The sequence below is a fragment of the Balaenoptera acutorostrata genome, chromosome 2, assembly GCF_949987535.1.
Source record: "Balaenoptera acutorostrata chromosome 2, mBalAcu1.1, whole genome shotgun sequence".
Taxonomy (NCBI): Eukaryota; Metazoa; Chordata; class Mammalia; order Artiodactyla; family Balaenopteridae; genus Balaenoptera; species Balaenoptera acutorostrata.
This window is the reverse complement of record NC_080065.1, coordinates 126,976,291-127,003,601: the sequence shown is the minus strand read 5'-3', so window position 1 is coordinate 127,003,601 and position 27,311 is coordinate 126,976,291. Positions and strand designations below refer to the sequence as shown.

The following is a 27,311-nucleotide window of genomic DNA, read 5'->3' as shown; positions in this document are numbered from 1 at the left end:
GAGGGTCTGGCTGGGGTCTGCTGATGCACAGCTCAAAGCTGGGGGAGATGGGCAGAAGAAGCAGGCTCTTGTGGTGATGGCGGTGCAGCTTGTGGTTGGCTGGGGCATACAGGCCTCTAACTGGAAGGATGTGGGGGTGGGCGGGGAGAGGCAGGTATGAGATGGGACTGGACCGATTAAGCAGGGGAGGGGCCAGATGTTCACTGAGAGACTGAGCAGGGGTGTGGGGAGTGGTCAGGGCAAGGCTGCTGGTGTTATTGGCAGCTCTGTCCCAGTTAGACCTGCTGGGCTCCTAGTTGCTAAGGATAGGCTGGGGCAGCTCCCAATGCCAATTCCAGGGCTAGTCAGCTCTGACCACAGTCCTGACTCCAGTCTTGATGTCTATTCTCTCCTTCCACATACCTGCCCGTGTCTCTCCTCCCCCCCGCCCCAACCCCGGTGGAGAGGGAGGGTAGAGGAGCCCCGGGAACTGTGTGTGTACACACAGGTGTGAGTGCCCAGGGGCATGTGTGTTTGGAAGGGAGTCGGGAAGGGCTAACACCTACTCCACAACCCTAACCGTTTTCAAGCCTTGATTGGTGCCCAGTCCAAGCTGGCCCTTCACGAGGGTGGGGACATTGGGCACTAGGGTGATTACCGTCAGGAGAAAAGGATTTGAGATGTCCTACCTCCTGTGCGTACACTGACTTGGCATCTCAGAAGGGAGAGGAACGTGACGTCATCCCTTCTCCCTGCAGCCAACGTGAGTGGCCCTCAGTGTGGGCGGCGATGATCCAAGGTCTGGGGAATGTGAGGGTACCTGCGTCTCTCTCCTACCTTGTAATGTGGCGGTGGGGTGGGTTGGGGGTTGCTCCTGGTCTCACCCTTCCACTTGCTGTCTCTCCCTATCTCAGTATCAGGGTAATTAGCATGGGTGACTATGGCAGGCAGGATGCTGGTGAGAAGGAGGTGTTGGGCAAAGCACAGAGTAGAGAGCAGGGAGGGAGGGAGGGAGGGAGGGAGTGTCAGGTGGGTCAGGGCGTTCCATGGGCAGGAACTGCTCTAGACCTGCTCCTCCAGCTGGGGCAGACACCGCTGCTACACCAGCTGTGGGTGAGACTCAGGATTCTGGGTCCTGGAATCAGTGTTCTGTACTGGGGCAGAGCTCTCTCCTGGGAGATCAGTGTGTAGGTGGCAGAGGGGGAGTCGGGGGCTGGCTCTGGGCAGCCCTCAGGGCCTGGGCTCTCCTCCCAGCTGACCCCCTGTTTTGTCTCCCTCGCTTACAGCCCTCCTGATTCTGGAGCCTGCCCGGATGGGGTCCCTGAGGCACAGCCCAGGCCCTGGGGGGCAACGGTTGCTGCTGCCTGCCTTGCTGCTGGCACTTCTGCTGCTGCTGGCTCCATCCCCAGGCCATGCCACTCGGGTGGTGTACAAGGTGCCAGAGGAACAACCGCCCAACACCCTCATTGGGAGCCTCGCAGCCGATTATGGTTTTCCAGACGTGGGCCACCTATACAAACTAGAAGTAGGCGCCCCGTACCTGCGGGTGGATGGCAAGACGGGCGACATCTTTACCACGGAGACCTCTATCGACCGCGAGGGGCTCCGTGAATGCCAGAACCAGCTCCCTGGTGAGCCCTGCATCCTGGAGTTTGAGGTGTCTATCACGGACCTTGTGCAGAATGGCAGCCCCCGGCTGCTAGAGGGCCAGATAGAGGTCCAGGACATCAATGACAACACGCCCAACTTCGCCTCACCAGTCATCACGCTGCCCATCCCCGAGAACACCAACATCGGCTCACTCTTCCCCATCCCGGTGGCTTCGGACCGCGATGCTGGCCCCAACGGTGTGGCATCCTATGAGCTGCAGGTGGGGCCCGAGGCCCAGGAGCTATTTGGGCTGCAGGTGGCAGAGGACCAGGACGGAAAGCAGCCGCAGCTCATCGTGATGGGCAACCTGGACCGGGAGCGCTTGGACTCGTATGACCTCACTATCAAGGTGCAGGATGGTGGCAACCCCCCACGCGCCAGCAGCGCCCTGCTGCGAGTCACCGTGCTCGACACCAATGACAATGCCCCCAAGTTCGAGCGGCCATCCTACGAGGCTGAGCTGTCTGAGAACAGCCCCATAGGACACTCGGTCATCCAGGTGAGAGGCCCCTCCATCTAACTGTTAGGGTGACCCACATTTAGAAATGGGAGCCCACCCCAACCTCGTGAGAGTTTCCTTCACTTAAGGGCAAGATGGCCAAGATATTGTGGTGAGATCTCTTTTCCCCAGCGCCCGCCTGGTGAGACCTTCCCACAAGTCCACCACACCCCAGCAGGGGATTTACTTTCCTCTGTCAAGCTATTCAGGTGACAGTGACATAGCATATGAACAGTGATCCCCCCATCCCCGAGGCAGACTCAAGCTGGAGAAACCTCTGCAAAGTGAAACCCCCTCCCAAGTCAAATGATGTCCTCCTCCCCAGCCAAGTGAGCTGAGCTGGAACAAGTGAACCGCCTTTTGTCCAAGTAGAATCTCTCCAGAGATGAGAATGTCTTCCCAACCAGGGGCCCTTTAGCCACATACGAGTTTCCTGAGGCTGGAGGATAGAGCCTTGCTTTGCCCATCCCTGACAGTCAAATGAGATCATTTTAGCCAGGTGAGTCCTCAGAATTGTAGAAAACTGTACACAGATGTCTATACACCCACCTCCTCCCCTAGGCACTGTGTGCCCATGGGTGTGGGGTGCTGGGCACAGTAGTGGGGGTCGGTGGCCTCTGCTGAAGCTCTCAACACCCCTCTCGATGGGAACTGCCCCAGGGGCTGGGCAGCTTGGTGGGGTCAGGGCCTGGGAGAGAGCAAAGAAAGCATCCCTGCAGACAGGTGGGCGTATCTCCCACTGTCATCTCAGCCCTGGCCTCCTGCCAGCCCCAGCTCCTTTCTCCTTCCCCATGGGCTGAAGCTGTCTGTCTTTGATATGAGGGAGCTGAGGAGGGCTCAGCCTGCCCTGCACACCGTTACCCATCCTGGGAAACCCTTCGTCCCAAGTCCTCAAGCTGAAGCAGGGCACGGGGAGGAGTTTTGGCCTGTTTTTAGAGGCTGATGGACTGGAACCTGTAGAAGAGAGACTGAGAAAGAAAAGGGAGACAGTCGGGGATGGCGAATAATAATAGCCTAGGTGCCAGGCACTGTTCTGAATACATTATGTGTATTATATCATTTAATCTCCACAGTACAATGTAAGCATTATCCCCATTTTGCAGATGGGGAACTGAGCCCACAGAGATTAGGAAACTTGCCTGGTAACACCCACCTGATGTGTTCAGATTCCACCTTGGCCACATCCAACATTTTGGCTTCAGAGCCCATGTGTGTAAGAGCTGGGAAGTGGGATGAAGCAGGAGAATGGGGCAGAGATGAGGCTACGGGTAGACAGAGCAGAAAAGGGAGGATGGGAGAGAGCCAGCAGTGGGAAAGAGGCAGAAGGAGAACTGAGCAAGATGGGAGGGAAAGAGAGACAGAAGTCAAGAGTCAGAGACAGAGATCAAGAGAGGTAAGATGGCAAGAGAGGCAGACAGGGAGGTGGGTGACCAATCTAGAGACAGGGAGACAGTGGGACTCATAATGAAAAAGTTGGTGACAGACTGGGGGAACAGGGGGATGGAGGGGCGAGGAGAAACCATTAGAGGGGTGAGCAGAGACCAGGTAGCTCACCAGTGTTTTCACTGTCAAAAAAATCCTGATGGGAAGGAAAGGAGACTAGCAGTGGCCTGAGGGCCGGCTAGGTGCAATGCCCAATACTGTGTCAGCACCGATTTTCAGAGATGGATGGACAAAAAGAGGGATAAATGCTATTTAGGGAGCACTTGCCATGTGCCAGGCAGTGTTACGCATTTTTACACTTATCATCCCATTTAATCCTCACCACAACCCCATTAAATAGGTTCTATTATTATCCCCATTTTACACATTTGTAGACTGAGGCTTGAGGATGTTAAATAATCGGCCCAAGGCCTCATAGTTGGGAAGTGGCGGAGCTGGGATTTGAACCTAGGACTCTTGCTCCGCTCCCCAGAGACTCTGCCAAGTTGCACCTATCCTGTCTACCCCCCCCCTCCTCCCCCGCCCCCACCCATACTGCCATCACATTCTGTTGGGCTGTGACCTAACTCCAACCCTCTTGTTTCTCCCTGACCAGTGCTACCTCATGACCATTCCCACCTGGCTCCTGTTGCCCCATTACCACCCATGTTTGTATAGACTTGGGCCGAGTGTGTGTCGGCCTTGGCGTGGGAGGACGTGCCCACTGCAAAGGGACAGACAGTTCATTGTGTGATGCTGGGAGCCCAGCCCGCTGCCAGCAGGCTCTGTGGCCTGCACCAGCCCCTCCCTCCTGGCCGCAGGCTCGGCTGGATTCCTCAAGTTGATGTCTAGCCAGCACCAGCCCTGGGAGGGGAAGAGAGATGAAACAGGTTTCCCCGGTTTTGACAGAGTAGTGACCTGGCCTGGCCCTGGCGGGCTCCCTCTGACCCACATCCCTACCTGGCTCCTTTCAAAAAAGAAATCCCCTCACCTGTGGCCTCCAGAGGGGCACGTGGGTCTCCATTCGTGTGCCAATAGACACGTGCATAAACACATACCTTCTCACATAATCACAACACGTGTGTGTGTATGCATGCATGTTGCACACATATGTCATGCATACACACCATCTCTACTACTCACACCTTTCCAGCTCTTCAGAAGGGTTTGAAGGCCAGTTTAATTGGGTGGAAGGGCTGCCCTAGTTGCTAATTGGATCCTCATCCCCATATTTGGACGGACTAGTATAGGAGTGATAAGTAGAGTTCAATTCTGCCCTGTCCCATCTCTAGTAGTAGCTTGTAGTACCACTGAGGATTTGTGGGCTGTATCTGTGCTCTTCAGGGAAAAAGATCAGTAATATATGCCAAAGTGTCAGGATTGGGAAAAGGGCAGGGCATGCGTGTGCTGCTTTTGGAAAGGGTGCCTTGTTAGATTAGTTGCGTCTGCCATGTTCGTTGGAAAGGCAGCAATGTGTCCCTTAATTTGTTATCCCCAAACTAACCCAGCCCTGTTTTCCTTGTTTATTCCCCCTGCCCTGTAGGTGAAGGCCAATGACTCCGACCAAGGTGCCAACGCAGAGATCGACTACACGTTCCACCAGGTGCCCGAAGTTGTGAGGCGTCTTCTGAGACTGGACAGGAACACGGGACTTATCACTGTGCAGGGCCCCGTGGACCGCGAGGACCTAAGCACCCTGCGCTTCTCGGTGCTTGCCAAGGACCGAGGCACCAACCCCAAGAGTGCCCGAGCCCAAGTGGTGGTGACCGTGAAGGACATGAACGACAATGCCCCCACCATTGAAATCCGGGGCATAGGGCTGGTGACTCACCAAGACGGGATGGCTAACATCTCAGAGGACGTGGCAGAAGAGACAGCTGTGGCCCTGGTGCAGGTATCTGACCGAGATGAGGGAGAAAATGCAGCTGTCACCTGTGTGGTGGCAGGTGACGTGCCCTTCCAGCTCCGCCAGGCCAGTGACACGGGAAGTGACAGCAAGAAGAAGTACTTCCTGCAGACGACCACCCCGCTCGACTATGAGAAGGTCAAAGACTACACCATTGAGATTGTGGCCGTGGACTCTGGCAACCCCCCACTCTCGAGCACCAATTCCCTCAAGGTGCAGGTGGTGGATGTCAATGACAATGCACCTGTCTTCACCCAGAGCGTCACTGAGGTTGCCTTCCCAGAAAACAACAAGCCAGGTGAAGTGGTCGCTGAGGTCACTGCCAGTGATGCCGACTCGGGCTCCAATGCTGAGCTGGTTTACTCTCTGGAGCCTGAGCCGGCTGCCAAGGGCCTCTTCACCATCTCACCGGAAACTGGAGAGATCCGGGTGAAGACATCCCTTGATAGGGAACAGAGGGAAAGCTATGAGTTGAAGGTGGTGGCAGCCGACCGGGGCAGCCCCAGCCTCCAAGGCACAGCCACCGTCCTTGTCAACGTGCTGGACTGCAATGACAATGACCCCAAGTTTATGCTGAGTGGCTACAACTTCTCAGTGATGGAGAACATGCCGGCGCTGAGTCCAGTGGGCATGGTGACGGTCATTGATGGGGACAAGGGGGAGAACGCCCGGGTGCAGCTCACGGTGGAGCAGGACAATGGTGATTTTGTTATCCAGAACGGCACGGGCACCATCCTCTCCAGCCTGAGCTTCGATCGGGAGCAGCAAAGCACCTATACCTTCCAGCTGAAGGCGGTGGACAGCGGCGTCCCACCTCGCTCGGCTTACGTTGGCGTCACCATCAACGTGCTGGATGAGAATGACAATGCACCCTTTATCACCGCCCCTTCCAACACCTCCCACCGGCTGCTGACCCCGCAGACCCGTCTGGGTGAGACGGTCAGCCAGGTGACAGCTGAGGACATTGACTCTGGTGTCAACGCTGAGCTGACCTACAGCATCGCCGGTGGCAACCCTTATGGACTCTTCCAGATTGGGTCACATTCCGGTGCCATCACCCTGGAAAAGGAGATTGAGCGGCGCCACCACGGGCTGCACCGCTTAGTGGTGAAGGTCAGTGACCGTGGCAAGCCCCCTCGCTATGGCACAGCCTTGGTCCACTTGTATGTCAATGACACCCTGGCCAACCGCACCCTGCTGGAGACCCTGCTGGGCCACAGCCTGGACACGCCGCTGGACATCGACATTGCTGGGGATCCGGAATACGAGCGCTCCAAGCAGCGCAGCAACATCCTGTTTGGCGTGGTGGCGGGTGTCGTGGCCGTGGCCTTGCTCATCGCCCTGGCCGTGCTCGTGCGCTACTGCCGGCAACGGGAGGCCAAGAGTGGCTATCAGGCTGGCAAGAAGGAGACCAAGGACCTGTATGCTCCCAAGCCCAGCAGCAAAGTTTCCAAGGGAAACAAAAGCAAGGGCAAGAAGAGCAAGTCTCCTAAGCCCGTGAAGCCGGTGGAGGACGAGGATGAGGCCGGGCTGCAGAAATCCCTCAAGTTCAACCTGATGAGCGATGCCCCTGGGGACAGCCCCCGCATCCACCTGCCCCTCAACTACCCACCAGGCAGCCCTGACCTCGGCCGCCACTATCGCTCTAATTCCCCGCTGCCTTCCATCCAGCTGCAGCCTCAGTCACCCTCCGCCTCCAAGAAGCACCAGGTGGTGCAGGACCTGCCGCCAGCCAACACTTTCGTAGGCACTGGGGACACGACGTCCACGGGCTCTGAGCAGTACTCCGACTACAGCTACCGCACCAACCCCCCCAAATACCCCAGCAAGCAGGTAGGCCAGCCCTTGCGGCTCAGCATGCCCCGGCCCCCACCCCACCCCTACCACGGGGCCATCTGGACCGAGGTGTGGGAGTGACAGAGCTGGTGTCTCGGGCCTGCCGTGCTCACCAGCCCAAGTCAGTGGTGGGAGGTGGAACCAAAGATCGGGGGACGCTGGGACCGCTGATGGCCCTGCTGCCTCACCCAGGCTTGGAGGGTCGGGCCGAATGAAAACTGAGGGTGTGCTCCGTGTCCCCCCCCGCCCCCTCCGCACTGAGAGAGGCCTGTGACTTGTCACATCCTGGGACACTGGACCAGCTGCTGGGTCCTGCAGGTGGGGACTGATGGGTAGGTGAGCAGAAGGGTTTGGAGGCAGAAGCGGGGAGGGAAATGGAGAAGAAGTCTTCTCCAAACGTGGGTCTCTGTCTGAGACCAGCCATGGGTGCTTCTCTAGAGGGGAAAGGGGGAGACCTGAAAGGGGTCCTGGTGGGTAACCAGGTGGACGCTCTGTCAGGGAGGGGGGCCTCCCCATTTGTGCCTTCTCTGTGTACTGTGTGTCACCCTCTTCCCCACCCCAGACTCCTGGGGCTGGGCCCCAGTTCCCCTCCCCCAGCCCCAAACACTTTGCCCTGATAATAAAGTTCTCTATTTTTGGAGTTTTGGCTTCTTATTTTCCTGGAACTGAGAGAAGGAGCGAGAGAGACTGGAAACAGCCCTTTGTCCGATGTCCTGCCTCAGTTTCCCCATCCCTGCTCTTTGTCCCTTCCCACGTCCCAGACCTGCCCCTGTGCCCCAACCCTATCTTAATTGACCAGGCCCCTCCCCACCATGACCATGTCCACGTTTGGGGGAAGTGCCTTTCTGAGCAGGCTTCAAATGGAGCTGTCCAGCAGTGTGTCCCCTTCCCTCATGTCTGTGAGGCCTCCCTGGGAATGGCACCCTTTACCAAGAAAGCGGATGGAGATGCACCCAAGTCCTGCCCTTTCTCCGCTGGCTGAGACTTGACCTTTCCCATTTGTGCACATCGAGCATCTCCCAACAGAGCTCAGACCAGAGCAGCTGGTGGGGGTGGAGTGCAGCCTGGCTGCCTCAGGTGAAGGCAGAGAACCTCTTAATTATACCAGGCACCTTCCCTCGAGGCAAGATCTTCCCAAGTCCTTTTCCCAGCCTCTTCATCCCAATACCGCTCAACACCCAGCAATTAGCCTGCTCTGCCCTGTGTCTCCCCACCATGGTCACCAGTCTGGGCTGCCGGGAGGGAGGGCCCAGGGAGAGGGGAGGATATCCCCCAGTGCTATGGACTGACCTGCTCTGTATCCCCACTGCTGACCAGGGCTGAGGTGCCCTATCCGGCCCCCTCCCTTCCCTTCCTTCAGCTCCTTGCTCTGGCCACCCTGAGCTGCTAGCTCTCACTCACTCTCTCTCTCTCCGTCTCTCACTTCTTGCTCTCCTGGGTCTGCCCTGTCTCTGGCTGTGCCTGAGGAGGAGGAGGCTAAAGTCTGGGTGAGGGGCCTCAGGTCCTGGGGGAGTCTCTGAGGCCAGAGGCAACCTGTCTCCATGGCGACTGAAGAGGCTTGAGACACTCTCAGGAGATCCAGGGCGCCAGCTCTCTGCTCTGATTCCGTCCACAAACTCCCCAATGCCCCGGGGTACCCCCAAAGTAAAAACCCCTAGGGGCTTTGGAGGAGTGGGGCATAGGGAAGTGAAATCTGGTTTCATCTCATTTCCCTTGGACAAATAAGCATCTCTAGGGTGACCTCCAGCAGCTCCTGACCAATCATTCTTTCTCTTTTGTTCCTCTCCTTGCTGCCACTGCCTCTCTCTTTCTTCTGTTCCTTTAGCTCCTTAATCTCTTTTTCTTTCCCAAGGCCTGAGGGATTATCCCTTACTCGGCTCCGGTCCAACCCATCCATGGAGCCATGCTGAACATTCAAACACAACCAAACCACACCACCGCCGTCACCATTAAAACACATAGGCTGAACCCCTACTGTGTGCTCAGCATAGTACTAGACCTTGAGGAAAAAATGGTCATATTTCTACAAGACATACAAGTAACAAGACGAGGCAGTTGAGAATCGTGGTGTCGATTCTCACCAGTGAGAAGTGCCATATGTTAAAGCTTTTCCCAACTTGTTCTACCACTTCTGCCACTACTTGCTTCCATTTTTTGGAGTCCTTACCAGGTGCAACGTACCATGCTGAGCATTTTATGTGAGTTAGCTCATCCACTGCTCATAACTCTTTGTGATGCAGGTCATTTTACAGAAGTGAAAGCTAGTTAGCGATGGAGTCAAATTCAAACCCAAATCATCAGGAAATCTGATTGCCAGAGTCTGCTGTTTTCCGTTATGCTATAAAAAAGGGGTTCCAAGATTAAGTTCACATTGACCTATTAAAGGCTCTGCCAAGCCTGCAAGAAGGGAAAAACCTGTGAAACTTTGTATAACTCTGGGTTTTCCAAATTTATTTGACCATGGCGCCCCCTCCCTTTCTTTGAGGCACATAGTATGAGAAAACGTGCATAGGAAATGGGTGCATAGGACATGGGGTTGGGCTTCCGGGGGGGGGGGGGTGGAATGAGAATCTTGAGCCGGCTCTTCGTAAAGTGAGGAACAGGAGTTGAATGGGAGGCTGAGCCAACTCCCAAGGTGGGAGTGAGCGTGACCAAGCTGGAGGCAGGGAGAGGGCAGAAAGGGGATTCTGGCTGGAGTGGGGGGTATAGGAGGGAGCTGAGACAGGAGACTGGAAGACTGTAGGTTGTAGAGGACATCGATGCTTTGCCAAAAGTTCCTTAAGAAGAAGTGGGAGGCCCTGAAAGCTCATGAGTTTTGGATGAACTGAGTTTTAGAGAGTTTACTGGAGTGTATGGTGGATTTAAAGTGGGTAGAGGTGAAGGTTCAGGACTGCACCTCTAAGGTCTGAGCAAGGATGGTGGAAAAGGGCATGATGGATGGATGGATCAGGCTGACCTTCTGGAGAAATGACCCACAGGACTCAAGGGATAATTGGATATGGGATAGGGATGGGGAGTGAGTGGAGAGCTACCAGGATCCCCAGATAGATATCATCCTTCTGAGTCTGGGTGGTAGGATGATGAGATCATTCATTGCCCATGCAGAAGCTGATTAACGAAAAAGAATTTGGCTTCAGGCATGTTGAATCTGAAGGGTCCATAGGGACGGCCGACTGGAAATAACCAGCAAGGGTCTAGAACTTCTGGACGAGGGTCTGAGAGAGACTTTGGATCTAGGCTTTTTAAGATTTGATAGTCGTAGACTTATAGGGAATATTTAGTGTTGAGTATGACCCAACCCTCCATTTTACAGAAAAGAATCACAGGAGAAAGACCAAGTGATGTGCCTAGGGGGCAGGACTGAAGCCTTGGATTACCAGGGGCAGGTTCTGCAGGGAGGGCGGGCTGCTGGCTAATGTCGTAAAGAAAACTGGAAAGAAAAACACCCAACAGCCAGACTGCCCTGTGCCTCCCAGACCCTCCTGGAACCTATTCACTCCATCACCAGGTGGACGTGCTCCTTTACATCCTCCCAGCCCCAAATATCAGGTCAGTTTTGGGGATCTTGTCTATCATCACCCAGGCCTTTCGGTGTTTTGGATCCCAACGTGGATCTCGAGAAGTGTTGCCTATGCCTGAAGGTGGGGTGGGAGCCAAGGTGGGAAGGCAGCTCCAAAGCTCCCTGTGCTGACAACCTCCCCTACCCCAGCTGCCTTGGATGGCACGGAAATTGTGTAGGGTATCAGGAGGGTGGGTCTGCAAACCTGGTACACCCTCCTCTGGCCATCTTGAGAACCTCCTATTGAGAGTTTTAAAGACAAAGCACCACAAAGTCTTAGAGGATTAGAAGGAGCCTGGAGGCTCATCAGCAGGGCCCTGGGCCTTGGCTGCTCCCACCCCTAGCCTCCAGGGGCCCTGGGTCTGCGCCCTCCACAACTTCTAATTTCCAGTTGGCAGGAGAACCAGTGGTGGTCCCAGGTGGGTGTTTGGGGGATGGGCTGGTTGTACCGAGTGCCAAGCTGAGGTTGCCAGGTTCCTGGGATGATCGTTAACCCGTGGCAGGCAGGCAGGGCTGCTGTCTGGGAGCAGCCTGTCACTGTTGCCCTCCCCCCACCCCAGTCCCCGCTCCAAGCTCCTAAATCCTGGCTCTACCAAGCCAGCGGCCCCTCCCGGAAGCACCTTCCTATTTCCTAGAAGGAGCGTCCATTCGAAGAAGCCAGCCTTCCGAATCCCTGATGGATGCTGGGCCCCTCCCCCTATGCCCAGGTCCTCCTGGGCCCTGCCCTCTCCAGTTAATACTGTTTCCTGATCTGGAGGACTGGGGAGTTTCCACTGTTCTGCTACCCCACCCCCAAGGTGCCCTGGTTTGTTATCAGGCTCCCTTTCCCTCTTCCCTCCCGCCTTTTTCCACTCCCAGGCCTCTCTGAAGGGGAACGCAGTGGGCACCTGGGTGGGTGGGGACTCAGCAGGGAGTCCTGCCTATGGCATTACAGACCAGGGGTGAGGAACAGAAGATCAGAAAGAGGTTAGCACCCCACTGGATGGAGGCAATGAGAAGTTAACAGAGCAATGAGACAGGTGAGGAGCTGGAGTCTGTGGAGGGTGCTATTTGGAAACCAGGGAACTGTTCTGGTACTGGTGAGCTGTTTTGGAATTAGGAGTCTGTCCCGCTTTCAGAGAGCTGTTCTAAAAACTGGAGGCTTGCTGGTGTTTAGAGGCTATGCTGGAATTAGGGGAGTTGGCTGGTATTGTGCTGTTTTGGTGTTGGCTGTCTGGAATTAAACAGAGGCTGTGCCAGTACTGGGAAGCTGTGCTCTAACAAGCGGTTGTACTGGATTAAGCTTATTGTGCTGGCCTGGGGGCTGTCATAACACTGGGGCCTGTGCTGTGTTGGGACTTCCAGTGCGTGGTCCTGGCTGTCCTGGGAGCTGACCTAGAATCAAGGGGCAGTCCTCTGTTAAGGTCTCTGCTTTCTGGGGGGTTCTGCTGCGCTAGGGGCCTGGGCCTCTTCCTGGTTGCTGTTGAGGCCTAGAGGGCTAGGAGCTCTGGGGGTGGGCTTGGCTGGGGCTGTAGCCTGGTGCGGTGGTGGGCCCCGTGGCGCAGGCTGGCCGGCCGGCAGTGACACTCCCTCTCCCTGCAGTTACCTCACCGGCGCGTCACCTTCTCCGCCACCAGCCAGGCGCAGGAGCTGCAGGACCCGTCCCAGCACAGTTACTACGACAGTGGCCTGGAGGAGTCTGAGACGCCGTCCAGCAAGTCATCCTCGGGGCCCCGACTCGGTCCCCTGGCTCTGCCTGAGGATCACTATGAGCGCACCACCCCCGATGGCAGCATAGGAGAGATGGAGCACCCCGAGAACGGTGAGGGGACCCCAGGAATGAGTAGAAGCCTGAGAGTGATGACAAGACCTTAGAAATAGCCTCCATCTCTTGAGCTGTCGTGTATTCAGCAGTGAACACTGTGCTGAGTGCTTTCTGGTATATATTCATTTAACCTTCACAACCACTCTCTGATCTGAGAACTTTATTGTGCCCCCTTTACAGTGGGGGAAACGGAGGCTCAGAGAGGTTGAGTCATTTACCCAAAGTCATATACAGGAAGTGAGAGAGCTGGGAGGGATTCAAACCCAGGCATCTCTGACTCCAAAGACTGAATTCAGCACTACTTTATTCTGCTTCCTGGGAACAGAGACCCTGAGAATGGGGGCCAGAGGGCTCAGGTAGTGGTGAGGGAACTTTGAGGGAATCTTGAGATAATGAGAGCTCAGAGGGCCTTAAGAAAAGGAAAGGGACCCTGGATGCTATGAGGAGCCCAGAGAAGGGTGTGATGATCCCCTGGCGGGAGAAGCAGGAGAGGGTTTGGCTGAGGAGAGGGAGTGGGGAGGCCTGGGGAGGGGAAAGGCTCGTGTGGGAGGGGCTTGGAGGGTGATGGCAGACGTGGGATCTGGGCTGGAGCAGAGGTCAGCATGGGAATGGATGGGGGGCGTGTTGTCAGAATGTATGTGTGTAGTGCGTGTGTGTGCGTGAAGGCACCTCTGGTGGCCCGTGGTGGGGAGACTAAATCAGCTTCCCCTTGGGATAGAAAGACTCTCGAGCTTAGAGCTATCCTCAGGTCTCGCCCCTCCCTCAGTCCGAACTCCCCCAGCCCGCCAAAAGATGAAAAGTTCCACACCTCACCCCTCGGGCCCAGGGCTCTTGTCTAACCTCCCAGGCCCCAGGTCTCAGAGTGCCCTCCATCTCCACCCTGCCCATCCATGCGCGATCTCACGCCCGTCTCGTCCTTTTTGTGCCCGCGCAGAGCCGGCTGGCCGGAGCAGGCCCTGAGGTGGACTGCCAGGTATGTGGGAGCTGCTCTGGGGTCTGGGGTCTGTGGGACTCGGCCCAGCACCCAGCCCCGCCCACCCAGTGCCCGTGCTCTGCTCCGTGCCACGTTGGGTCCCCCCACTCTGCCCTGAACTGAAGAGCCCCGGAGGGTTAACGACAGAGCTGTCCCCTCCTCACCTTGCACTGGCAGGAGGCCAAGCCAGGGTGAGCGGTGCCAGGGGAGTCCCCACCCTAGGTGGTGCCGCTCAGTCACATCCCTGGAGGGGGGCACCGCCTGGTACTGTCCCCAAGCGAGGGCGGGACAGGGGCAACTGTGACAGGAAGTACTCAAGGCCCAGACGTTCCCATGGAGACCCCCGCTGCCCAGCAACCACACTGGCTACTGCCGATGTCAGGCGGCCAACTTCTGTTCCCATGGGTGTTCTGGGCAGGGAGCCGGGGCAAGGCCAGGGGTGGTGGGTGGTGTAGGGGCCGGAGTGAGGCGGGGAGGGGCTGCATGAGCGTGCTTGTGGATATGTGAGTGTGTGCTTCTACGCAAACCCCTGGCTTTGTAGCAGGGCCTTGCTGTGCTGGGGTGGGGTGGGGCCCCAGGGCAACTGGGAGCATGGTGAGGCTGGAGGGGGCTCAGAAGGGAGGCATGTGCCCACCTTTGTCTGAGGATAGAGATGCCTGGTGTAGATTTGTGTGTCCACACCTCTCTGAGGGTAGGTGTGTGTGTGTGTGTGTGTGTGTGTGTGTGTGAGAGAGAGAGAGAGAGAGAGAGAGAAGTAGAGAGAGAAAGAGATTGTGTCTTTAATGAGGATGGGGGTTTCCTCACCCCTACCTGAGGGTAGATGTGCATGTTTCAGCCTGTCTGGAGATAGGTGACGGAGTGTGTAGATGGGGTGTGTGTTTGTGCACCTGTCTGAGGGCAGATATGGTGGATGTGTGAGAGGAGAGCTGGAGGGTGGGTGAGGATGGAAAGAATGTGTCTATTTAAGGATAGATTGTGTGTGTGTGTGTGTGTGTGTGTGTGTGTGTGTGAGAGAGAGAGAGAGAGAGAGCGAGCATGCGGTGGATGGTGGGAGGGTGTGTGTCTATTTGAGGGTGTGTGTGCCTGTGAGCTCAGTGGGCAGGAAGGGGCGTGCACCCCTGTTCCAAGGCGGCATGGAGGCGCTGGTGGGAGGCTGTGGGGCAGAGCTGTGCGAGGCTGCCCTGCCTGAGGACCATCCTCCCCGTTCTCCCCTGCAGACCTGCGCCCTTTGCCTGACGTCGCCATGACGGGCACATGTACCCGGGAGTGCAGTGAGTTTGGCCACTCCGACACGTGCTGGATGCCTGGCCAGTCGTCTCCCAGCCGCCGGACCAAGAGCAGCGCCCTCAAACTCTCCACCTTCGTGCCTTACCAGGACCGAGGAGGGCAGGAGCCTGCGGGCGCCGGCAGCCCCAGCCCCCCGGAAGACCGGAACACCAAAACGGCCCCCGTGCGCCTCCTGCCCTCCTACAGTGCCTTCTCCCACAGTAGCCATGATTCCTGCAAGGACTCGGCCACCTTGGAGGAAATCCCCCTGACCCAGACCTCGGACTTCCCACCTGCAGCCACACCGGCATCTGCCCAGACGGCCAAGCGCGAGATCTACCTGTGAGCCCCCTTCTGGCCAGCCGGCCATCCCTTCCCCAGCCACCGGCCAGCTCCCAGGCGGGCCCATGCCAGGGCCCCTGCTCCTGACCCCTCCAGCGTGGATTTCCTGGCCAGGGCCCTGAGTGGGGGGGTTACTGGCCTCATGACCACGCTGGCCCTTCCCCCATGCAGGGTCCAGGTCTTCTTCCCTCACTTCAGCCCCCAAACCCTAGGGAGCCCCCTCTTCCCCTTTATGGGGCTCCCCCCAGCTGATGCCCAAGAGGGCTCCTCTACAATGACTAGGCTCCGGTCCCTCGACTTCCAGGGATCACCCCCTCACTTTGGGCAGATGGTAGAGTCAAGGGTGGGCAGCACACTTTTAACTCATTGTGTCCCACATGGCCAACCAGGGTGGGCATAGGATGCCCCCATTCCAGCCCTGCAGCAGGGCTGAACTGGGGAGCCCCTCTCCCTGGGAACTCCCAGAGGAAACTCTTGACTGCCAGGGGCTCCCTGAAGGGCTGTTGTTACCAAAGGTGGGGTGGGATGGCGGTGGGAGTGGGGCGGAGGCCTTGTCTTCCTGTACTGCTCCTGGGCTGGCCCACCTGCCTGCCGCATGCCCATGCCTGGTCCCATCTGGGCCCCCCCCCTTCCCACTGGTCATGCAGTGTCTGTATATAAGGACCTTGGAATGACGTCCCCATTTCTGCCTGATTTGCAACTTTTCTTGTTGATGTTGTGTTGTCTCGGGGGACCCCTCTGGGGGGGGACCTGCCCTGCACCCCCTCCTCCCTGCCGCAGTGCCCCCCACCCCAGGCCTCTATTGTTCCATGTTGTAAATAGCCCTGGGGCTGTGGCAGGATGGGGGTGCCGGCCAGGGAAACAAGGGGGATGGGGGTGGGGATGGGGGAACACTCGCCTATCAGCAGAGCTGGGCTTTTATTTAATTTTTTTTAAGAATACAAATCTCTATTTTTTTGGAACTGTTGCGCTGTGCCCTGGGGTGAGGGGGATCCCCGCTCAGGCTGGCCCCCCCACATCCAGATGAGCATCACGGAGGGGCCCTGAGGCTGTGGGGGGCAGCTGGCCGGGGGTGGGGAGACTGTGCCTCTGGCCTGGTTGGGTGAGTTGGGAGCAGGAAGGCTTTGCTCAGGGGGCAGCTGGTTGCTGCCCCCAGTAGGGGGTACCTGCCCCCTGCCCCCTCTCTGCACCCCGCCCCCCCCAGCCCCTGCCATGACTGACCCGTCAGCCTGTAAAACCACCATTGCCTTGATCTCAGGGGGTGGGAAGGGCTGCCTCAGGGCACCCTGGGCTCCAGGCCCCCTTCTTCCAGTTGGGCTTCCCTTTGCCAGGGTCAGGGGTCCCGTGGCGTGGGGGGGTCGGGGGGCAGAGAAGCCCAGTCAGCCATGATGAGGTGGGATTCTTTTCTTCACCTCAGGGGGCCAGGCTGTGAGGGGCATCCTGCAGAGGCCCCATCTCCCACTGTGGCCATCTCAAAGCCTCAGCCCCTCTTCCTTCCACAAACCCCCACTGCCTTGGCCCATACCTCTCCGGCTCCCCAGGGGCCCAGGCTGGGAGGCTGGAGACTCAGGGTATGGCCCTTGCTTGACCTAGTCTAAGCTTGGGGGGCGGCCCGAGGGTGGGAGGGGTGGGTACAGGCTGCTGGGTCGTCTGGTGCCTTTGGGAGCTGTGCTGCTGGAGTCTTGACTCCTGTAACCCCAGAGACCCCACCTCCACCCCTGAAAGCCAGGGGGCTGAAGAATCACCTTGTTCTCTGCTCCTTGCCCCTAACTTGGCTTGGGGTAACAGTGCTGGGAAGGAGAGCATTGTTAGGCTCGTGGCCCCAGCATACACAGCCCTTCAGTGGAGGGCGGGGGGGTGTAGAGTGGCCTGGGGTGGCAGCAACCAGGTCTAGGGATTGGCCAAAGGCTCCTTTCCCTGGGGGAGGCCCAGGAAGTGGGCTGGGGCTTGTTAAAGAGACAGCCCCTTCCCCCTGCACAAACGGGGCAGGTGCAATAGTGGTGGAGTTGGTAACGTGAGGTGCCCAGCTGGTGGGTCAGTGGCCTCGAGGGCTATCCTGGGTCCTGGGGGTCAAGATTCTGGCAAGAAGATTGTATGAGGCCCATTTGCTTGGTGGAGAGGGTGGTCCAGACAGGAGGCATTCCTGGGGTCAGTGGACTTCCCCTGGAAGCCCCTGGTGGCCTGGGCACCCTGCCCTGGTCTCGGAGACCCCTGAGCACTAGGTGGAAGGGCAGAGGAGCATTTTGCACAATGGAGAAGCCAGAAGGAAGGGGGTGGCCCAGGTGGCTGGGAGGGCTGAGAAGCACAGAGGAGCCCTTCCCACAGGCAAAGGCAGAGCCCCTAGCCCCCTGGTTGGGGTTGGGGCACTGAGTCTGTCACCACCTGGGCACTTGAGAGGTGAAACCAAAGGTGGGCAGGGGATGGGTGACAGCACTGGGGACCACCCCTGTTGGTCCTAGGTCTGTGAAGCCCTTCCCCAATGCCTTGTGTCGCGTACAGTTTTATGTACAAATAGGCGACATTTGGCCAGAGGAGACCCCGCTCAAACCCAGCCTGACCCAGTCAGTGTCTTCCTAGAGGGGACCTAATCTGTCCCTACCCCCTACTGCAGAGCATGTCTCTTGGTAGGGGGAGGGTATATGGGGACATACTTCTCTCCTAGGGTCCCTGAAGCGTGTCTCACATCCCCGGGGGAGGGTCTCTGGGGCATCCCTCACCTCTGGGGGCTCCCTAGGCCCTATCTCTCCCCTTGGGAGTCTCTAGGGGGGGGGGGACATGTATTCCTGCTGGGGACCATGGGAGCATGTCTCCCCCGCTACCCAGGCTCTCTGGGGAGCCTGTTGTCCTCCCAGGGTTTCTGGGAGTACTTAAGGCATGTCAGTCTTGGGCCGTCTCTCTTCCCAGGGAAGGGGGCTATCTCTGAAGCATGTCTGGGAAGAGATGTTTCTGGCCCTCCCTGCACCTCTCCCCCAGGGGTGTCTCTGACCTGCAGCACTTCGGATGAGACTGGGCAGCTCTGAGCTGTCTTTTCTCCCAGGGGCTCTGGGATACCTCTCTCTCCCGAGGGCCCGGCCTCTGGAGCCATTTCTTCCCTGTGTGGGGGCCGTCTCCTGGTGTTTGGTTGGCTTGTGTTGGCCAAGAGAAAGCCTCTTAGGGGGCGTCTCCACGCGGGACTTCTCTGGGAGGGGGGACTGTGTCTCGCCCATGGGGTTCCCGGGCGGTGTGTCTGCCCGTGGGGAGGGGGAGACTGTGTCTCCTCGGGTTATCTGAGTGGGGAGGGGGGCCGTGTCTCTCTCGTGTGTTGGGGGGCGGGGGTCGGGGAGGGGGGTTTTGGGCGCATCGGATGCCCACACTGGGGTCGTGTTTCTCTTGGTTCGTGCCACTTCCCACCGCCTCGCTCCTCCCGGGAAGGGCTCCCGTCCCGCCCCCACTCCACCCCAGTCCCTGGCGCTGCGAGCACAATCCCGTCGATTTGTAATGATTTCCGTCTCTCTGTCTTTCTCTTTCTCTGACCACCCCCGCCCCCCACCCCGCCGCGAGCATGCGCAGGCACCTCCCCTACCACTCCGGTTCGGTTCGTTTCCGGTTTGTTTGCTGAGCTGTCAATGAAAGACCCGTGTAATTATTCCCGAGCTTTACAATAAAAGTGTGAAAACCGGACCCCACTTGGCTTCTTCTGGGCCCTCGGGCCGGCGTCCCGGGGAGAGTGGAGGCTAAGTCTGCGGTAGAGACCTTGGAGGGGGGTCGGGGGACGCGGATGGGAGAAGAGGGATCGAGACCCGCATTGGGATTAATCGGTGCCACGCAGGGATGGGGGCAAGAGGACGGAGACTGAGGACAGACATCTACTTCATACGCCTCAAAGTGGCCCCCGTGCCATCCGCTGGGCCCGATCCGCTCCCGGCAACCCCATTCCCACCGGAGCTGACATGCAGGCTAGGGGTTAGGCTTGGGGGGCGCGCCGCGCTGCGGAGGGTTAAGCTGTGCTGCCTTCTTCCAGGGGGCATGTATCCATTCCCGCACCCCCCATTTAGCAACGAGTTTGAATCGTGGAACTGGATAGGAGAAGGGGCGGGAGACAAATGTCTGTCTGTCGCTCCCTCTCACGCTCAGGAACGAGGGTTGGAAGTCGATGTATGGGGACCCGAAAAGGTCTCAGCCCCCGTCCCCGACTGCGCTCCCCTCCCCCTGCTTCCGGGCCCGAGCGGCCCCGGCCTCCTCAGTCCGGCTCCCGGGTAAACACCGGCTCCGTAGAGGTCATAGAACAGAGACCGGATCAGCCGGTTTCCCGGCCCCGCCTCCCGAGGCGCCCCTCCCCCCGCGTGCGCTTCCGCTCAGCCCGCGTGCCGTCTACCCCCGCTCGCGCAGCGTGGGCCTGGCTCTCGGACCCCGGGGTTGGTTCAGCTGCTGGGATTAGTCGAGAGCAGGGACTAATCCTGGATGAGCCTCCTTGTAAACCCGGATCGACCGCCGGTACGGCGGGGGTCGTGGGGGCCCCTTTATCCATTCCCATACTCCGGGCTTCGCAGGGCCTGGACCCGCCCCACGCCCCCTCGCTACAGTCGGAGACAAGTTGGTTGGATCTGCTGTGCGGAAGAGGTAGGGGCCGGCGGGGGGCAGCGTGAAGACACTGCCAAGATCAGGCCTGGATCAGTCGCGCCCCAGAGAGCCTGGCAGTGGGTTGGGGGGTGGGCATCCTGAAAGGAAGGGCAGAGGCCCCTCTGGCAGCCTCTGAATCCACAAGGGGTGAGGTCAGCTCCCTGGCTCAGTGTGCAACTGCGTGCTCCCCACCGATCCTCCAATTACAGAATCTCCAGCCCTCCCTCTGCCTGTGGCAAGGGTGACCTGCCCCTAACCTTGAGGCCTCACCTCCTGATCACAGGAGGCACTGAGTCAGCAGGAGGGCCCCATGTCATCTCCACCCCTGACTTGGCCAGACAGTGGCCAACAGCTCCTCCTGTTGAGGCCAAGCCCTGGCAATGATATCAGGGGTCAAGGGACTAGGGTACTAGAATCCTGTCCCTGGTTGGTGCATTCATACCACAAACATTTCACGGTCTCTATGGGAGAGGCAGACAGGTAAACAATGACCACATCATGTGTTCAGCCCTGCCCTGAGCCGTAACTTCAGGCTAGAGAGCCAAAGGTGGTGTCTCCTCCAGCACCGTCCAGCAGGCTTCCTGGAAGAGGTGGTACCAGAGCTGAGTTCTAAAGGGCAGATGGGGAAGAGCCCAGTGAGGAAGGGGTCTGCATCCCAGGCTGATGGAGCAGTGTGTGCAAGGGCCTGGAGGTACAGAAGGAGAAGGTGAGGTAGTTCAGGAGGGCAGGAGAAGTTGAAGAGGAAGGCAGGGGCCAGAGCAGGGCCTGCTGGTCAACCTAAGAAAGGGAAGGGAGCCACTGAGGGATTCTAAGCCTCTAAAAGAAAAGGTCAGATTTATGTTCTTTACAGATTCTAACTGTCCTCTTGCCTTCTCTGCTGAGGTTTCTCTGGAGAGCCTGGGTTGGAAGTGGAGGCATATACCCACAGACAGCAAGGAAGAGGAACCAGGGTACAGGGTATATTAGGAAATTCGGTCCCCACATCCTTCCATCACACCTGGAGTTAGAGAGACCTACATTAGAAATCTGTAGCACTTCCTAGTGGTATGAGCTTGGGCAGGTGACTGTGCCTTGGTTTCTTCATCTGTAAAATGGAGCTAATAATGCTTACCATCACAGAGGATCATTGTGGGGCTTCAGTGAAATCATGTGTCCACTCTTTTATTTAACTCATATTTAACACCTACTATGGGGCAGGCTCTGTGCCAGCTGCTGGCGTTACAGCACTGAATTAGACAGGCATGGTCCCTACTGTCTCTTAGAACTTCCATTCCAGTGGAGAAGACAGACAATAAACAAACAAATGAGGTAATTATAGATTGTGTTAAAGCGCTGCGAAGGAAACAAACAGTGGGACACAAAGGAGGATAACTGGAGGTGGGGGAGAGAAGGGGGCTGCCCTACTCAGTGTGGCCCAGGCAGCTTCTCTAAGGGAACCTGAAGATTTAGAGCTCAGAACAGAGTATTCCAGGTACAGAAAATTGCAGCTGCCAATGCCCCAAGATGGGAGACAATAAGGAATTTAGCCTGATTCCTCTAAGATGCTAGGCTTCCTGAGGGAAGGAACCTAGGTCTCTCACTTCTCGCCACCTCCTGGATAAATACTGGGGGAAGTAAATAGAAATGGAGGGGAATTTCCAGCTTGCTGGGTCACCTCCCCGCCCCCATCCCCTGGAGTGTGTTGTGAGGGGGGTGCTTTTGGCCTCTTCTCAGCCTGCCCATCTGCACAGCTTAATCTTCCCTCCAGCTGTTCTATACAGGAAAGGTCTCTGCCCACTCCTGTTCCTTTCCTGGGGTTCCCAATCCTCTCCTTGGACAGGAGGGGCAGCTTGGGCCCCCGCCCAGAATCTGCTGATCAAGAGCCTGGACTGAACATGATTTAGTATCTGACCTGCAGGGGTTGAGTGTTACTGGGGCCCTCTGGAGTCTCCCCCTCAGCTGGGATCTCACTTCAGGGAGACCTTGAGGAAAGCTTCCTTACGCGTGGATACGTTTCACACACAGCCACCCGTGCTGCACAGCGCACACAGCTCCTCTCACCCGCTCACATCCAGCTGCACATTATGTCTCCATGGCAACCAGAAGGCCTGGTCCATGGATGTTAGAAATAAGTGCCAGAGGAAGAGGAAAGAGAGAGAGGAGCAGCATCAGAAATAAAGAGACTCAGAAAGATAGCCTCCCAAGGAGGCCCCCTCTCTTTCCTTGCACCCTCTGCCAGGAAGACTAGAATGGACTCAGGGCCTCAAGAATGGAGGACCTCAAGGTGGGCACTAAGCAGTGGGCTGAGGGCTGTCTGGACACAGGTAATAGGGGCCCAGTGGGCAGTGAGGGAGGAGCAGGACCAGGGGAACTTGAGTGAGTCTGGAGTTTTGGACTAAGAATACTTGGTCTGGGTAAAAGGCAGAGGAGGTGTGTGGGTAGGGATGCGAGACTTAGGGGAGCTACTTTCCCTTCTTCCTGGCCTAATTGGCTGTTCAGGCCGAAACCACCTCTTAGTCACTTAGTCTAATTAGAATTGTTCTGGAGAAGACAGTGGGGGAGGGGAAGGAGAAGCTGGGGTGTGAAGGGGGAAGGGTGGGAGGAAAGGGAGCTGAGTGGGGGTGGGGAGTGGGAGTTCCTTCTATCACCTTCCATCCTTTCTGTCACCATCCAGTGGATGGGCTGGGCTATAACTGTCCAGGCTGTGGGTCACTCTAATACCCCCGCCCAGCTGTCACTCGTGTTCCCTCACACACACCTGCTTTCTGCTCAGTGTCTGTCTCTTCCTCTAGCTCTCTCTTACTCTCTCTCCTGCTCTGCTTCTCTGTCTCCTCATCTTTCTTTTCCCCCTTCTTCAGGGTCTCCCAATCTCTGGCCAACAATGTTTGCCTCATAAACAGGTGAAGATTTTGGAGTGCTGGCTGGGGCTGATCCACTCTGGAGTGGAGGAGAGGCAGGGGGGCGGGATTATATTGAGAGCAGCCTCAGCTTTTGGGAGTAAGAGGGAAGGGGGCAGACACTGCCCAGGCATGACTTCCCCCCAACAGACACACACACACCTCTGTTCCCACCTCCCTCCCCTAACCAAGTGTCATCACCTCTCTGGAGTATGTGGAGCTTGGCCTCTGGAACTGGACTGTCTGGATTGCCTTGGACAAGTAACTTAACCTCCCTGAGCAGCAGTTTCTCTAGCTATGAGATGGGAATAATAGATCCTAACTTTGTAGTGTGGATTTAAAAGGATGATGCATGTGAACTGCTTAGCACGGTAAGTTATAAGTGCTCAATGAACTCAGCTTTTATCCTCAGTCCCCAGCTCCTTTTCTTTCCCAGGCCCTTGGGGAACCAGGACGTGTGCATCTTTCCCTTCTCCTTCTTCTGCTTCCCCATTATTGCGGCCCCTAAATTACCTCTCAGTTCCTAGACTCAACCCCATGGCCTTTCTCTCAAGGCTCCCCTCTATGGATGGGTGTCCCCGTTGTGGGGAATGAGTATGGAATAGCAGGTTAGGCTTGGATCCTGTCCCTGCCCACGGGGGTAGGGGTTCGGGACATACCCTTCTCCAGTCTTGGGACTGGGTTTTCCCTCCTCTTCAGGCCTGGAAGAAGACGAAAGGGGACAGCCATAAATGATGTAGGGGAAGTGCACTTGCTGAGGGGGACAAGATGGGATGAGCAGAGTCCAGAAGCCTAAATATTTCATGGGGCTGCAGCACCGGGAAGGGCAAAGTCCCTGAGCTGTGTTTGTGAACGTGCTCTGGACTCCACGTGGCTTGGAGCCGTTCCACATGCTCATTCCCCCTGCACCCCCGGAAAACTGCCCGCAGTGACCCCTTTCCTGGCCAGGAGCCTTCCCAAGTTCTCTCAGCACTTGCATATTTAATTTCTTACAGCTTATTTAATTTTCTTACATGTTTTTCTTGCCCGTGTACTCAGTTTCCCGCTTTAGATGCCCCGGGACTGGTACTCTTGCCCCTCATCTCAGTGTTATCAGGAGAGCCACGTAGTTGGCAAGAGGTGATGGGGTGGGGGCAGAGGCGGGGCTGGCGGGAAGGAGGTCTCTCCGATTTTCTGTCTCTGTCCGTCTCTGTCCGTCATGGTTGACTGAAGAGCAAGGCATCTATCTGAGCAGGGGGTGAATGGGCGGAGAGCAGCAGGGTCTAGTAGCTTCTGTGTCCACTGCTTACAGATGACCTGGGGGACGGCCTCTGCCAAATCTCTGCCTCCAGGTGGCCCCTGTCGGCTGCTCTCCATGGTCCTTTTCCTGACTCCACATCTAAGTGGGGGATTAGAAAGTGCCCTTGTGATCTCTGTCACAGATTCCCCTTTATCCTTTTCCTTGACCTTGGTCAATCTATCATTATTTCATTTATTTGTTTACTTGTTCAATTTCTGTCTCTTCCCACTAGAATAAAAGCTTGCAGGAGGCAAGAATCTTGTTTAACTTATTTACCAGCCCTGAATGAATGAATGGGAGGAAATCTGCTTGGGGAGTCTGCAGCCAGAGCAAGAAAAGGGAGGCAGAGGGAGGGCAGCCACAGGTGAATAGGGATACAGGTGGGAAGGGTTGTGGTGGAGAGGGGGAAGGAGGTGTGGAAAGTGAGGGGCGTGGGTGGGATGGGGATGAGAGAGAGACTGGGGAAGAGGGGGATGTGAGGAGGGAGCTGAGATGGAGGTAGATGAAGCTGGAGCCATGAGGCATGGCCTTTGGGTGAAAGGATCCAGGCCCCCAGAGGGGCTAGAGGCAGGTGCCTTTGAGCAGAAGGAGATCAAGCCTGGAATAGAAAGCCAAGGACAGGCTCTACCCTCAGCAAGTCTACGCTTGGAATTTGGGTTTGGGGCCAGAGTGGATGGAATGCAGAAACCCACCAGGAATAGCTGAGCCATGGGAGTTTCCCAGGGCCTGCTGGTACCATCAGTGTCCCTCCAGCTCACCCTCACCCCCAAATCTGGGCCAGATGCCCAGACAGAGGTCCCCTTCACTTGCCCTTCTAAGCCCATAAACAGGAAATGCCCCAGGCTGAGCTAACCAGTGCCGCCCTCAGAGAAAGAGCCAGGGATCTTCCCAGGGCAGGAGGGAGGTACACAAAGCCAGTAGGGGGTCCTGACTCTTTGATTACCCAAGCTTCAGAAGCCTCCATCTGCCCAAATCAAAGGTGATGGCAATATCAACTCATTAGCACTAAGCCCCTAGAGGAATCTGGGCTTGAAAGAGGAATCCTTTCCCAGGGCTATTCCTTGTCCCTGGCCCCCTCCTGAGCCCTGGGGCTTCCTGAGAAGGCAGGCAAGGGACAGGGGTGGTAGCCTGGGGTGCGGCTGGGGAGACTCCCATCAGAGAGATGGTGTCTCCCCCAGAATTGGCCAGAGTGGCTGTGGAGGGGGAAGCAGAAAAGATTGGAGGTGCTGTGCACCTGCAGTGGTTGTCATGGCAACCTGACTTGCATCCCAAGAGGGTGGCCTCTCCCTCAAAGCCCTATGAAGCCTGGAACACAAGCGTGGACACACACACACACACACACACACACACGCAGCTTCGCAGACCTCTACCCCTGAGAGAGCCCTATCAGCTTCCTCCCTCTTCTGCTCTCTACTTCCCCAGGTGAGGCTGAGACCAGGGACGGGGCCATGAGAAGAGGCTGTATCTGGGGGCTAAGGATGGGGAGGCCCTACACAAGACAGGGTGTTGGTGTGTGGGGGTGTGCAGTGTGCCTGGGGTGGTGTCCCCAGTATGCGTAGAGAACAAGTGCCTACTCAGCTCACCCACTGCCAGTCCGGCAGTCAGACCACACAGGAGAGGGATTTGGGAGGGAGATGATGATTAACAAAGACAACAACAATCACAGTTAACCTTAACTGAGAGCTTATTAAATCCCAACTATGTGATTGTGGCGAGCATTTTAGAGGTAGTGTCTCATTTGATCCTCACAACAACTGTACAAGGTAGGAATTATTAGCCCCATTTACAGATATGAGAACTGAGATGCTAAGAGGTAAAGTAACTTGCTCCAGGTCCAGGAACTGGAAAGAGACAGGGCAAGACTCTGCAGGAGGAGGCAGAGGACAGGGGTGCCAACGTCTAAGGCCACTTGTCCTGTCCCCAGGCCCACAGGATACACCCTCCCGCCCGTGTGCCCCATGCACCTCAACAGGGCTGGTCTGGTACTGCACCAAGAGGCAGGGCCCGGTAAGTCTCAGTGCCTGCCTGGGCTGAACTGGGGCAGCTGAGGGCACCTGTGAGGGTGTAGGGACACAGCAGCGGGCATCGTGATTGCCACGAGCCAGGGGAGCGGCTGGCAGCCTTGCTCCTGGTAAACATGAGGAGAGGTTACTTCACAAGGAAACAGTAATTAACTTTAATTAGCACCTTGCATCTCGGAATATTATTAACATCTCAATTTCTCTAATCAAGGCAGCAAGAGAGGGGCGGCATCTGCCTTGCTGACTCCTTCCTGGCCGTGCTCCCTGGCTTGGCATGGTTCCTGCCCGGCCCCCACTGCCTGGATGGCACCCAGGAGCACTTCCTCAGAGCCGGGTTGCCAAGGGGAGCCGGGGAGTGAGGGGAGCCTGGACTGCCAGGGCAGAGGGAGCAGGTCCAGGTCAAGGATGCAGGAGCCGGCAACAGGGCAGAAGGACAGGGGCAGGGCTCTTTGTGTGGCCACCTTATGTTTCCAAGTAGACTATAAGCACCAAAGGAGGACGAGGCCGTGTTCCCCATCAGAGAACAACGTGGCTGCCTCACTGTCCCCTCTTCCTTCTTCCCTGTCTTCCTTCCTTCTCCCCTCTCCTCTCGCTCTCCCTTCTTCTCCTTCTCTGAGGTCTTTCTCTCCCTTCTCTCCAACTCCCCTTCTCCTCCTCACCCTAATTTTCCATTTCAACATGAATTTATTAAGCATCCTTTACAGGCCAGGGGCTGGCTTCCACCGCTGGGGATGCAGCAATGGACACCACCGGATAAATCCTGCCCTGGGGAGTTTAGAATCCCACGGAGGCAATAAGGCTTGGGCATAAAGAACTGTAATTGGGCTCCATCCTAATAGGCATCATAATGGAGGTGCAGATAGAAGGCTGGGGGTGGGGTGGGTTCTAGGAGGGAGGAGGAATGGGAGAAGCAGGGCCCCTAATGGTGGGGCACCCGGACGGAGACCATCTTGGGCACCACAACGAAGGCAGAGGGATCCTGAGGCAGCGAGGGCACTTGGTGCTGTTCAGCCCTCTTCAGAAGGCCATCAGGGAGGGGAGGCCCTGAGGGCACAGAAGTTGCCTCTCTCATCATTACAGCCACCCTCAATGGCTGCTAACCCCACCAGGCATCTGATATTCATAACTGACTGTTCTCCTTGGTCTGATTACAGCGGCCTGACGCTTGCACAGTTGGTTATCTATTTGGCAGTGTCCTCGTGGCTGTCTCCCCATTCCATCCCATTTGTATTTATTGAGCACCTACTACCTCCCTGGAGTAGGCTCCAAGGGCTGGGGCTCCTCTCACAGGGTGTGGAGG

General features: G+C 57.1%; 1 protein-coding gene across 6 annotated transcripts in view; it reads left to right on the top strand.

Moving 5' to 3' along the window:
• Positions 1-27,311, top strand: part of PCDH1 (protocadherin 1) — a 73,778-nt gene that overhangs the window by 7,076 nt on the left and 39,391 nt on the right. For 2 of the 6 annotated variants that reach the window (XM_057541393.1, XM_057541391.1), the window contains exons 2-5: positions 1,266-2,128; positions 5,094-7,289; positions 12,433-12,652; positions 14,846-15,236. In XM_057541393.1, the coding sequence (XP_057397376.1) occupies positions 1,266-2,128; positions 5,094-7,289; positions 12,433-12,652; positions 14,846-15,236 (3,670 nt within the window). Of the gene's footprint in view, positions 1-727; positions 743-1,265; positions 2,129-5,093; positions 7,290-10,605; positions 10,842-12,432; positions 12,653-13,589; positions 13,629-14,845; positions 16,071-27,311 lie in introns of those variants that run through there. The other 4 variants (XM_057541395.1, XM_028161859.2, XM_057541392.1 and 1 more) reach the window with 4 other exon arrangements.